Here is a 14,179-nt window from a genome sequence, read left to right as displayed (position 1 = left end):
TATCTAAAGTGTTACAAAAGAAGAAAAAAGGGGAAGAGGGAAGGGAATTACAAACAATAACAAACAAACTTTAACAACAAGTGTGAATGTCATTTAAATATATTAAATAATCTATAATCTACCTAGAACCTAGGAAATGCAACAGTATTGGGTTTAGCAGACATTCATCCACAAAACACCCATCAGCATCATCAGTATTTAAAGACAAAAACAAAACAAAACAAAAAAGTAACCTAGTCTTCATTAAGAATATCAAAACATTGAATATTATCTTTAAACAAGCCTTAATGTGTCTTTAACCATTACAATTCAGAATCGGTAACTTCAACAAATCATAACAGCTAGAATCCTTCTGTAACATCTGTAAGTAATTTTTTTCATTTCATTCATTTTTTTGATAATATATATAAACATAAACTTTTTGACAGTAAACCTTAAATAACAAGCCAATTTTCAAATAATTAATCAGATCCCGTTAAATACAAAAGTCCCCATAGTAAATTTTTTAAGTTGTTTTAAAAACATATCAAAATAATGTGTTTCTTGCTATTTGCAGGTGACAGATGATGGAGTTTTGGCTCTGGTGGGTGGAAAATGTTCACAAAATTTAAAGGTAAAGCTACACCGTTGTATACACCGTTACTAAAACTTTGCTTCTCTTTCATTTTACGTCATCTGACAATCTAGGGTGTTATAATGGCCACCCACTTATAAGAGCTGTTGGGGACAGAATGTTTTTACTGGCAAGAACAGCTGTTAAAGACAATAGGCTTAATTCACAAAGCCAAATATGGTCACACAAATGTAATATTATATTATTCAAATGATCATTCTGTCAATTAAAGTAATCAAACTGAATAAGAATCATTAAGTCCGTATACTGAGCTTTCCTTCCATTTTGTTGCAGTTTGATCATTTATGGAGGAATTGCCGTGTACTGATTTTTCCTTCTATTTTATTGCAAGTTGATCAGCTATGGAATAATTTTATTAAATATTTCCGATGAAGCAAATTAATATCTGCTTTTTTTTTGTTGGATAGTTAGAATGCAGTTTTTTTAAATGATCATTTTCAAAGGAGCATATTTTTAATCAACAGTGTATTTGTTGTGTAGTTTAATATAATCAATATTGTATTTCTTGTTTGCAATCACCTATACCTGGACCAAATTTCCTACCTTAACACATAACTTTTATGATTTGCATATGAGTTAACCACTGGATTTGCAAATCATTTACTGGCTTTGAATGGGCAGCACTCTAGAAATATGGGGTATCGTGCCAGCCAGTTTAAAAACCACTATGTTAGTTAACATATACTTTCTTAGTTTTTTTTTTACCACAGAGGAACCCTTGAAATCATTTTACAGGTCTCAGGGAACCAGTGCTAAACCAATTTATTGGTGCTAGGTAGAGCATTGACAAGAGTGGTTAATGCCTCACAAAGTTAAAAAGATCCATAAGTTCAAGCAGTTTGCTCTATTAACTGGCATTGTTTCTCAAGCTCTGCAGGCACTATCAAATAGGATGGCAGTCAACTCAAGGAACCTGCAGCAACCTCTGGAGGAACCGTACAGTTTTATAGAACACTGGTTGACAATAGCTGGTCTAACACAAATTAAAATGTATCAGTCTCTAGAAACAAAAATGCAAAATAAAGATCTACTACAAATATTGACACAGAACCCATATATATTTAAGAAAATTTGGTGCCAAAGCCCCAATGTTTAAAAAATTGTACATATACATTGTTTAAAAAAAATACCGGACTTAGTATCACTATGTAGGAGACACCAGTAGGAAAGTCAAGCCATCAGATCATTATTTTCTAATAATTTTTGTATTGGTCCCTGTTTTGGTGTATATCTTTTGGTATTGACTGTTGATTTTGTCCATAATATAATTTTAATCTTAAATTCACATGCATTGGTGTGTTTCTGACAATTCACCTCAAAGCCACAGGGAATGTAATGGTTGAGTTATTATTCATAATGTTAAAAAAATTATTAATGTGATATTCATATGATTTTCTATACTGTAAAATTATAACTGTAAAATTAGAATTAATAACATGTCCCCCCTTCTTTTAAATAGTTCTCTTAATGGGCCTGATTTATTAAAGCTCTCTACGGCAAATGTATTGAATTCCGAACCAGAGCTTTTTTAGGTTTGCTGGATCACCAAGCTTCCCTGATAAAAGTGTATCCTCTCCAGCCTTAGAGCGCTTTAATAAATTAGGTGTAATGTCTGTTTTACAAGAATAAATATTTGAATAACCCTACAAATAATAATAAATAATTATAAATTGATTTATAAGAATATTTTGCATTGTATGTGTCACAGATGATATCGACCACACACTGATAGATTTTCTAAATGTTCCTCACTAAGAAACATTGTTGACCATGCATGTTCCAAGTTCTTCATGATGATGTTTAAAAATTATGTCTGCTTCCCTTAATTGTTCCATTAATATAATCAATAGTCTTTTTGTTTTTCAATTTCCTTACTCCATTCCTTCCAAGGAGAATGATTAAAGGCATAATAAATTGAATAGAAAGGACACATGTACATATTGATATGCATCGGGAATTCCTTAAAGAGTGTTGTTTTAGTTAGATTGTGTTTTATCGGACTGTTTGTTAATTGTTCCTGTTACTGGTAAATTATAAATTTAACTAACTGTACAATGCTTATAGATAGGCACAATGCTTTCTAGTAAAAGGACTATACTTTTTTCACAAAAATAATTTCAACTGTTTTCCTTATTCTCCTCAGGAAGTTCATATGGATCGCTGTGTTCATCTTACTGATGACTCGGTAGAAGCCATCTTGACGTGTTGTCCAAACATTTACATTCTGCTTTTCCATGGCTGTCCACAAATTACAGGTCAGTTTTTGACACAAAAAGCCTGCTTTGAATCTCACGCAGGCTTTGGAAAATAAAGCAGAACTAAACTCTTGATACTCATCTGTCCCCATCCCCTCACAGGATGTTACCACCTTCCTATTTTTCCTTTCTAGAGACGCCCCCCCTTGATTTTCTGGGCCATAATAATGTCCCATGCAGGCACATGCAGGGGAAGTCGGTAAAGATTTTTTAAAAGTGGAACTTTAGTTCCGCTTTAAGACCTTTATTTGTCTGGGTTTTATAGGAGAATGCTTGCTATAGATGATGCTTTAAACTGACAAATAAGGCTATTCTGAAAATGTTATATTGTGCATGAGTTTATAAAAGAAGGAGGATTAGCATAAACAAAAATAACAACCCAAGATGAATGTTTTTAGCTTACAAATCAACTAATAAAATTATTTTTTTTTAATGCAGTATAGAAACAGTTAACCTGTTTTCCAGGAACATAATTACATAAATTAATACCCATTGTGGGTTTTGCCAAAATTCCAGAAATACCTAGACATTTGGCCTTGCTGTCATAAATCTTACCCAAAACAGATATGGAACCAGTTGGTCACAAGTTTGATTTATGTTCAGATAGGTCAGGACATTCGTTGAAACAATAGGGAAATACAATATGTGGAAGAAAGTCTCCTGTTATACCGGTATGCAAAAGCTTAGTATATAGTTAGTTTTATGACTCTTTATTATATAAAATTGTATTGTATTACAGACTTCTATTTTCCCATTTAGGGGTTTGTAAATCCTAACAATGTTTTATTTAGTCCATTTTGGTCTGATAAATATACCAGAAATCTTGTCAGAAGATAACTTTCTACTCTCTATACCTGTACTGAACTTTTTACAGTTAGCATTGAATCTAGGTATCTTTGAATAATAAGGATCCCCTCCCTTGTTTTAGGGAGATAGGGGGTGGGGTTGTTCCTCTTAGTCCTGTCCTACAGTGAAAACACTGCTCCTCCATAGATTCAGTACAGTGGGTTAGCATTATGACTTTTGGACAGTGAATAGCTGGCAGGATCAGTGATTGAAATTAGTTCCTATTTCTGTGACAGTATACTGACTTTTTGACCCTGTACATGTGCTAAAAGTTCCAGTAAGCATACTGGGGCTTGTAGTTTGATAAAGCTAGTAGCTCTTTTATTCTCTATTCCTTTTTTTTGCATTGTATCTTTTTTGTGTTGTGAAATTTAAAAGATGGAATGAAGGAAATGTTCTTTTGGGCTTATTTAAACAAAGTACTGGTCAAGTGTCTTGTAGTTCATCCTGAACACATACATCTTACATAATAAATAATTTAAACATTTGCACAAATAGTACATCAATAATTACCGAGACATTACAAAGAATAATAGGAGATACTATTTCCAGTTATTTTGGAACTTAACAATTGACTGTCCCTAAGATCCAAAATGTATCACTGCAAAATGGGAAGACTAAACCAGTGTTCTCCCCAGAAATTTTTTTAGCCGGGCGGTGAGAAACTAGCTGGTTGGTAAAAAAAAAGTGGGCAGGGCTAGATACGGCAAATTTGGAGCTCCTAGCTATTTATGCCATAGGTATCCAGTAACCCCTACTATTTTGTCAGTGTTCTACCTACCCCCTATACTTTGTTCCAACTTTCTAATGCCTGCCTTGTTAGAATGTACAATGTTTCTATTTTTTTGTATTATGTCCTAACAGTCCAGTGCTGTTTATTTCCCTAGTGCTCCATGCTCCCCAGTGTTCCATGTTTTAATAGTGTACCGTATTTTTTGCCGTATAAGACGCTCCGGAATATAAGACGCACCCAATTTTAAAGGAGGAAAATCTAGAAAAAAAGATTCTGAAAGATTATTTCCCTTCTGATCACTCATGTGCCATTCATACCAGTATTCCCCTTCTGATCACTCATGTGCCATTCAAATTCCCTTTCTGATCACTCTGTGTCATTCAAACTCCCCTTCTGTTCACTCTGTCATTCAAATTCCCCTTCTGATCACTCTGTGCTTTTTTTCTATTGTACGGCAGTTAGGACAGGGAACAGCAGGTGGCGCTGTGCCGGCTTCTTTCGCTTTGCTTTACAGACAGGAGAAAACACGATGCTGGCAGAGGAGAGAAGAGAGACACGCTGCAGCCAGAGACACACGCAGGATCGGGTATCGGGTGAGTATAATATTTTAATTATTTTTTTTAACACATTTGTCGTATAGGACGCACTAACTTTTCCCCCCAAGTTTTGGGGAAGAAAAAGTGCGTCTTATACGGCAAAAAATACAGTAATTCCTTAGTAGTAGTGTAATATTGTGATCAATGTGGCTTAACAAATTAGGCTTGGTTCACGTTGGCAGCAAAAAAATGCCCCTCCGTGGGGCTACTTGGCAACTGCTGGGCACCTGGGATTGGTAACCGTGATAACTGCTACACACCTGGGATTGGTAACCGTGATAACTGCTACACACCTGGGATTGGTAACTGGTTAAAACTGCTAGGCACCTGGGATTGGTAACCGGTGATAAATGCTGGGCACCTGGGATTGGTAACAGGCTATAAGATCTTGGCTTTTCAGGTCTAGCAGTTTTTCAAGCAGCAGTGGTTCCTGACCTGACTTTAGATGTGGCCTCCTAGTGCTATACCTAGGTAACACAAAGAGTATCATGCATGTGATTGCAGATGTGGGCAGGACAGCCAGTGCCCTTCTCTCCCTTCCTGTGAAATGTAAGCACCCGCAGTGTGATAGCTGTGTGTGTAAAGTCTGCTTGTCAGATTCTGCAGCCTAACAACTCATTGTGTTCAATCTTTTGGATCTCCTAAATTGTCGGTTGTAATTGCCTAAAATTTTTAGGGTACACAGGGGACTCCCATAGCTACTAATAACCAACATTTCTTTTTTTAATTTCAAGAATTTCAAAATATGGGGATCAAGGATTTAAAAACTTGTGGAAATGAAACATTTGGGTTGCTGTTTTATAGGAAAGTTTACCTAGGAGCCCAGAATTGAAAATGCAAATTAAGGACCCCTGGGGCCACTTACATAGCAAGAATCATTGGGGTGGTGCCCCCTAAATATTTTACCTACCTTTCACCAAAACATAATTGTAATACTATGCTGCCCTTTCTGCTTCTGTTCTTTGAATCCCAATTTATCTGGAATAAGGGAGGTGCAGGAAACTGAAAATGTAGGTGCAAGTGGGGGACAGATGCGTAAACCCCTAAAATTTCATTAGCATGGCATCATTAGACCATAAAAACCTCTGCCCATCAAACTGCCTGCTTCCCTACCTTAAACCCCAATTTCTCTAGAACAGAGTTGTTCCCCGCACATTTTCAGTTTCCTTCACCTCCTCACTCCAGAGAAATTGGTGTTCAAGTGTAAGAAGTGGGCAGTAATGTGTAACAGGGCAGTGTGTTTGCCATAGTAATGACGTTATAGTGTGGGGGGGGTTATCAAAAGGTGCCCCCCCGCACCTACATTTCCGGCTTTGTACACCCCACCATTCTAGGCAAGTTGTGGTTCAAAGAAGAGAAGCAGACAGAGTCACATAATATGACAGGTATAGATTAGTGAGAGATATGTAAAAATTTAGGGGCCCTTTGAAAGGATCTGCTTCTACTTCTAGTTCCTCGAATGCACCCTGACTTCTCCTGCACCAGAGAGACAGATGTCTGGAGAGATATCCCAATAACACACACGCACACAGTATGGTTTTAGGAATATACTCTAATCTTTATTTGACAAGGCGGTCTTTTTATACAGAGGGGTTGTCATTATTCACATACACCTGTTTAAGTTTTGGCCATATATAGTGTTATTTGATACATTGTAAGGCATAAAAGGCATACATTGTATTTCAAAGAATTTACAATTTCCGCCATCTGGAGGGGCCTTTGGACCCCAAGGGGTGGGGAAAGGTCTTCCTATTAGGACCTCAAATGGTGAGTAGCCAGTATTCTTGTTTTCTGCTAGGGCTTTTTCCAATTAGTGAACGTGCCTCCAGTATTTTTCCTTATCTTTCCTTTAATTGTTCTATTCATCCTTTCTACTACCCCAGAACTCTGAGGGTGGTAAGGGAGGTGGATCTTCCAGTCAATCCTAAGGGCTTTGGAAAGCTCCCTACATACCCTGGACGCAAAAGCTGGGCCATTATCTGAGTTATTTTAAACAGGGCATCCCCATCTGGGGATCATTTCTTGTAACAAAATCTTTACCACAATTTGTGTGGCTTCATTTGTAGTAGGAAAAACCTCCGGCCACCTAGAGAACATATCCACAATCACAAGGGCATACTTCTGCTTTCTTCCTGTCTTTGGAATTTGGGTAAAGTCACTTTGTAAGTGAGCGAATGGCGAAGTTGGGTAATTCAGATGCTGGTGTTGGGCCTTCTTTGAGTTATTTGGGTTGTTTCTGAGACATATAATACATTGTGAAACATAGGATTGTACCTTTGATCTAAGGCTTGGTATAAAAAAAATCTCTCCTAATGAGGTCAGTGGTTGCCTGTGCTCCCCTATGGCAAAGGCCATAATATTGTGCAAATAAAATTGGGGTGCTTGCAACTGGAATACATGGTTTCCCCTCTTTGCAGATAAGACCCGTATCAGGGTCTTGTACTGCACCTACCGACTGCCATTCTACCTTGATTCGATTCTAGAATAACATCAGGGAGTTGAACCACAGCGTATCCCACATGATAAGAGTTGTCATTAGGGCGGGAACAGGATCCATCCACAAAAAAATCAGGAGCTCCTTCGATGGGTGTGGACTGTAAGTCAGGTCTAGGTGAGGTGTGTTCATGTATGAGTTCAGAACATTCATGGGGAGGAGGCAAATCATCCTGCTCTCCCTTATTTCCAAGTAGGGCATTTAGTATAGCCATTGGACTGAATGTGGGTGCTGAGTATTTAATATTAGGCTGAGGATTAGATAACAACAAAACTTCATATCCACTCAGTCTTTGTGCTGACATATGCTGTGTGTGTATGTTTTTTAATAGAGCTAAAACATTATGTGAGGTATGCAGAGTGGTAGGGTGACCTAGGGTGATAGGCGTTGCCATCTCAGCAACCACGGCACAGGCTGCCAGACTCCTGAGACACGCAGGCATGCCCTGAACCTGTACCGGAATCACTTTTGAGAAAAAAGCAACAGGGCGAAATTTGCCTCCATGTTCTTGTGCCAGGACTCCTGCCATGGTTTTACAATTGTCCCTGGCAAATAAGTGAAACATCACACCATAGTCAGGTAGGCCTAGGCCAGGACTTGAAACCATTGCACATTTCAAATGACCAAAAACTTGTAACATTTCATCAGACCATTTAATACAATCAGGCATATCAGTCTTGGTGGCTTGTCTCAGAACATTGTCTTAGTAGGAACGATCAGCCATCCATTGGCGGCAGTAACCAATCATGCCAAGAAAGGTTAACATGTCTTTCTTGGTTTGTGGGCGGGGCAGACCCAGTACAGCAGTAATTCTAACATGGCTGATTTTCCTCTCACCTTTACTGAGAACAAAACCCAAATAATCAACACTTTCAGTACACCATTGCAATTTTGACACCTTGTGTCCACATTCACATAACCACAGTAATAAGCTAACACAGTCTGCCTGGCAGGCCTCCCGAGTAGAACTACATATTGTCAACTGGGTACAGAGGACTTATGTCTATGCTCAACTTCCTTCTCAACTGCCTGTTAGTATTATCCCTTAAAACCGTCACTTGCGTTCACCAGTTTCTGGGTTAGCGGGTTTCCCCTCGCCAGAGTGGTGGGGTTCTTACGGTTCTCCAGGACACACACAATAAAGTTAGTACAATTTTCACAATATCATTTGCTGCTCACCTTCAGCACAAATTGAAATTACTTAATATTTCATAACATCATAGTATCATTTACTGCTTACCTTCAGCACAAAATGAAAATACTTCATAACATCACAAAATAAAAGAGAACATAACATCACAACATAAAAGAGCGATAGAAATTGGCTGACAAGAAAAATCAGGGTGCAGACAATAGTTAAATTCTTTCCCTAAAGAATACCTCTTTTAAATTCTTCCCTAAAGAATTTCTCTTTTGAATTCTTCCCTAAAGAATTCCTCTATGGACTTGGCCATTAGTCTATTTAATTCTGGGACTTCCCTAAAGCCCACAGTCTAAAGCCCTAAATCTTCCCTAAAGATAGCTACTTTCCCTTTCAGTCTATTCTAAGTGGATTCAAAATAGAAGCAACAGAGAGTTTCGGAAAGGATCGGAATTCCCCTAAGCCTCAAGGCAGGGACTTTCCGTACTCACCGAATTCTGTGTGCTCTAATCCCGGACCCGAGCCCCCAGCTGAAAGGATCTGCTTTTACTTCTAGTTCCTCGAATGCACCCTGACTTCTCTTTCACCAGAGAGACAGACGTCTTGAGAGATATCCCAATAACACACGCACACAGTATGGTTTTAGGAATATACTCTAATCTTTATTTGACGAGGCGGTCATTTTATACAGAGGGGTTGTCATTATTCACATACAGCTGTTTAAGTTTTGGCCATATATAGTGTTATTTGATACATTGTAAGGCATATAAGGCATACATTGTATTTCAAAGAATTTACAATTTCCGCCATCTGGGTACAATTAAACTGAGTAGACAGGAGAAGAAATACAACTTCCTTACAGGAACATATATGGCTCAAATTAGATTAGCTATTTTAACCCTTCACCCTTCCCCAATGCTCCTTTCTATGTAAGTGGCCCTGGGGGTCCCCAATTTGCTTTTTTAATGTAGGAGTTCAAGGCTCACATGCTTTTAATACTGCAACCCTAATGTTGTATTTTTGCTCTGATGATGTCAGTACACACGCCCACTGGGCAGAAACATTGCACGATGTGTGTTCTTTTTTTTCCAAAACACTCAGCACAGCTATGAGAGGGGGAGGGACAGCCTGTGTCCTGATCTCCTCATAGCTGTGCTGTCTCTCCTTACTCCACCTGGCTCTAATCTGCTATCAGCTCTTATCAGCGGAGAAGGAGCGAGCAGAGCCGCCTCTCTATTGTCAGTTCAGAGCTGGTGAAAATGTGGCAGGCGGAATAATCACTGCAGGTGGGCGGCCCGCCCTCCAAAAACGGGCTGGGGAGAACTATGTTAACTATCCCCATATCCAACAAAATATTTCAGGGACGCAGAAAACAATTTTTGGTTTTAATCACATTTTCCGGTAAAATTCATTGAAGCAGATTAACCTGTTTTATATAAATAGCCTTAACATGGCATAAAAGCAGATAATCTTGCAGTTTTATGATTAGAAATCATATAGAAATCCCTATTTAATGTACAGCGCTGCGTAATATGTTGGCGCTATATAAATCCTGTTTAATAATAATAATATAGTTTTTTTTATTTTATTGGTAATATTAAAGAGGAAGTAAACCCAAAAATGACCCCAAATAAACCCAAAACCAAAAAAAATACACTTACCTTCAATTCTGCAGAGCAGTTGATCCATCCGGAGGTTTCTTTCATCGGGTCCTGTGTCATCCCGGCATCTGTCCCTGGGCTGGTGTGCTAGGCGCCGCCATCTTCTCGCTCTTCTTCCTGGTTGTTCTTCCTACGCCACCTGACGCAGGTGCAAGATCGTGTGCCAAAGATGGGAACAAAACTTGCCGATCTCATTAGGCATGCGTGAAATCGACTATTTTTTTCCCTTATGGCGAAGGAGGCTTCTTCTGCGCATGCCCGAGATGCTCGGGTACGCGCAGAAGAAGCAGCCAAGAGCCTCCTGGGATGCGTGACTTAGGTATCCGGGGAGGCTCTGCACTCCCATTCATTCCCAATCACCTAGGCAAACGAGAATTAATTTAAAAAAAGAGTGTTGCACTTAAAAAAAACACAAACAGAATTTTTACCGTACATAAAAGGGTTGTCTAGGTACACTTTAGAGTACATTATAACAGTAGTTGTTACTTTTCAGGCACCCTGTCTATAATCAAAAGTTTTACTTGGGCCTGAAGAATAAGAAATGTAAAAAGTGTATAAATGTATTCATTTAGAATAACATAACAATAAAATAAATTTGGGCCCATGAAAAGATTTTCATTGCTCCGCAAAAAAAAAAATTAATCGTTGATAAATGAATAGGCTTTGTAAAGGTAATTATCTGGAGTAGAGGTGTTTGGAGAAATCTGGTTGGATTTGATTCCGATGTGGATTTCTCCTTTTTCGAGTTTGGACTGGAACTCCAAATTTTTCCCATACAAGTTCTGATCCAACAGTACTAGGGAAGATGGCCTCATCCTGAGATCGCGACTGAGGGCAGATTGGTCTCTGGTTTTGGACTATGGTCAGATTCCAGAAGACCTTTCCTGGATAGAGGGGCACATTTGCTTGCCCACTGTCAACTCAGAATTCTGACTTGGATTTCAATCGCCTTCCTGGTTTGACTGTAATCATGCTAACTTTAGCTCCAAGCAACTCTAATCTGAATTTAAGAAGCTGAACAAATGCAGGTTTAAGAAATACAGTTTGATATGATTGTTATTTCCTAAAGAGATCTATATGTAATAGATTCCTTGTTTTGATTTATTGAGAATTTAAAGCCATATCTTATGAGAAATTATTTATTATTTTAAAATACTAGAACATTAATCAATGGACGTATTTTAGGGGTATTATCAGGTAACATAATGGAAAACCAGAACAAAACCCTCTATCCCTATAGGACTGACCCAGGGTTCACAATACTGCTGAAAAACTTAAATTATTTTTCTCACTACATCTGGACAGACTTCTCATTTTATGGACTGACGACACACACGCTCAAGCTGCTCACATGACACTTACGGTAACATTTATTTTTATACATTTTTCTTTGAAGCTTTTCAAACAATTGCCTAGAAGTGAAAAAAAATGTAATTACTGTATATAAAAATACAACAGAGCCTTCCAAAGAGAGGGCAAGACAGGGGAGGAGTCATTACCCTGGAGGAGTCATGCATATGTATACCGATACTCCTCACTTACCGACCAGGTTCTGTTCCAGACGTTCTGCAGAGCCGTGCACATGCAGCCTACACCAGTGACAGGTTCACTGACAGCTTTCAGACTCAGATCTAGGAGGATCACTACTAGGGACAGAGGTTCAAGCCCAGAAGACTGAAGGGTGGATGCTAGGTTGCGGTACACTGTACAGTTCTTATACAGTGTAACCGTCGGAAAACAGGTCTTAAGTGCGAGCTGTCGTTAAGCAGGTAAGGCAATAAGTGCGGAATAGCTGTATTCCAAATTGGGTTACTGTGCTGTATAAACTAAGAGTTTTCCATAACAAGACATAAGGAGAAATGAAAGGCAAATGTAGTGTAGGGAATGGATTTCCACTGAACTCATGTTCCAGTAAAACAAAAGTATGTGAAAATAATTCTCATCAAAGTGAAGTACCATCTTAAACTTTAAAGATGTCTATTATCACATTCCTGTGACAACTGGTAACGTTGGATTTACCATTGCTTTCTGTAAAACAGACAAAGGTCATCATGACAAATGAATAGGGTTTTGATACAGAAAAAAGTTTTAGTCTCAAATATGTTGTAAGTTCACAGGCAGGGAGAATGCAGCTAAAAAATTTTGCTTTGCCAAAGCCAGGTGGTCAGCAGTCCTCACTCTAGCCCAATAGAAGTTAAGAATAAAATGTCTTGGTTCTTAGTGAATGAGAAGATGAGAGCTTTACTAACTGACTCTGTACCCAAATTTCAGAAAATATGGTCCTCATGGATCAAATACTATATGCCTATGGGCTGGGACCAATCATTGTTGTCTATATAAACTATAGGTGTATCAATGTAGTATGATTACGGTAGATGAAATTAGTTATATGGGCGACCTGCCTTGCCTTTGCCTGCTCCCTTGTCTTTATGTTGTTCGTGTCTTATGTTTGTGTGTATGTGTGGATGGTATACAGTTTTTAAGGCTTGATTTTTGTGTACTATACTCAGATCTCAGGATTTGATCCTGTGGTCCTAAGCCAGTTACAGCCTGCAAAATGGTGTTTGATGTATGTAGGTATGCTGTCTTTTCATGTTTTATATGTCTGTATGTTCCTGAGTTTTGTATACATTTCACTACTACTAATTTTATTTGTTTAATGTTTATATGTTATATAAAAACGTTATATGTTATATAAAAATTCTTTGTAAGTATTTCCAGCTGTTTGTAACATTATCATTTCAAGGATTGTTTCAGGGGTCATCTGACATTTACCCTTTCCAAGTCTCACTTGGAAAATCCACCCACTTCTTTCCTTAAGCCATCCTCACTCAATTGTTTGTGTTTTGTCTTGCAGATCGTTCTAGGGTGGCCTTGGAACAGCTTGTGGGACCCAACAAAATAAAACAAGTCACATGGACAGTTTACTAGCTGCATCATCCCCAGCATGGTGGTCGGTGACAGACTATGTTACCCGCTTTTACACAAATGCTCAATTCAGAGGAACCATTTGTAGTCTATTACATACAAAGGATGGTCATCATTTATGCAACTGTGATTTAACGCACAAGCACTTCTTACTCTATATGTCCTACCTACAATCACTTTCACTTGTTTTGTAGATTTTTATTTATTTTGGATTTCAATAAAATTATTAAATGGCTAACATTGTTTCCTAGTTCTATATTGCCAGACATTTTGTAAAATTCCTAAGGTCTTCTGTGTAAGCCTGTAAATAATAAAAAGTGGCATCTGGCATTTGTCCTACAATTTGACTAAAGTTGATCATGTACATGGTGGCATTCAGTCAAATTCAAAGACTTCACACTGTCAAGAATTGCAAATATGATTGCAAATAATCATCAGAAACTATCTGCAACCTGGGAGTCTGATTGACCATCAGAATTTGAACAATCATAATGTCACAGTTATAATTAAAAGTTTTACTTCAGTTTTTTGATAAATCAATTTTAAATAAAAAAAACGATCTGCAGAAAAGCTTCTTTGAAAGCAACTAGCTTTAAGGGCAATTTCAATCTCATCTGGGTTAGCACTGTGAAGAAAAGGGGCAAAACAATAAGTACACTTGTCTTTTGGGCTTACCTGCTTTAAATATATATATTGCTATATTTGTCCCATGTTGTCCTTGAGTTTCAACTTAAAATGTCATGTTTAATTAGGCTTTTCATGGTAACTAGCTGGACTGTGTTTCGGTGTTTAGAGAATATATATATATATATATTTTACAAAACATGATCGCACAAAGCCCTGCTATAAGGCTGTCATTTGAACAACAGTGTATTCAAGCGGGCTAAGAGA

General features: G+C 38.0%; 1 protein-coding gene across 4 annotated transcripts in view; it reads left to right on the top strand.

The window, feature by feature from the left end:
• AMN1 (antagonist of mitotic exit network 1 homolog) overlaps positions 1-13,526 on the top strand; it is a 70,078-nt gene extending 56,552 nt beyond the window's left edge. For 3 of the 4 annotated variants that reach the window (XM_072400253.1, XM_072400252.1, XM_072400251.1), the window contains 3 exons: positions 557-613; positions 2,778-2,889; positions 13,218-13,526. In XM_072400253.1, coding sequence (XP_072256354.1) covers positions 557-613; positions 2,778-2,889; positions 13,218-13,291 — 243 coding nt within the window. In that variant the 3' untranslated portion in view covers positions 13,292-13,526. Of the gene's footprint in view, positions 1-556; positions 614-2,777; positions 2,890-13,217 lie in introns of those variants that run through there. The other variant, XR_011919332.1, reaches the window with a different exon arrangement.
• The last annotated feature ends 653 nt before the right edge of the window (positions 13,527-14,179 follow it).

This window comes from Pyxicephalus adspersus, chromosome 2 (assembly GCF_032062135.1).
Source record: "Pyxicephalus adspersus chromosome 2, UCB_Pads_2.0, whole genome shotgun sequence".
Lineage (NCBI taxonomy): Eukaryota > Metazoa > Chordata > Amphibia > Anura > Pyxicephalidae > Pyxicephalus > Pyxicephalus adspersus.
This window is presented reverse-complemented; position numbering and strand designations above follow the sequence as displayed.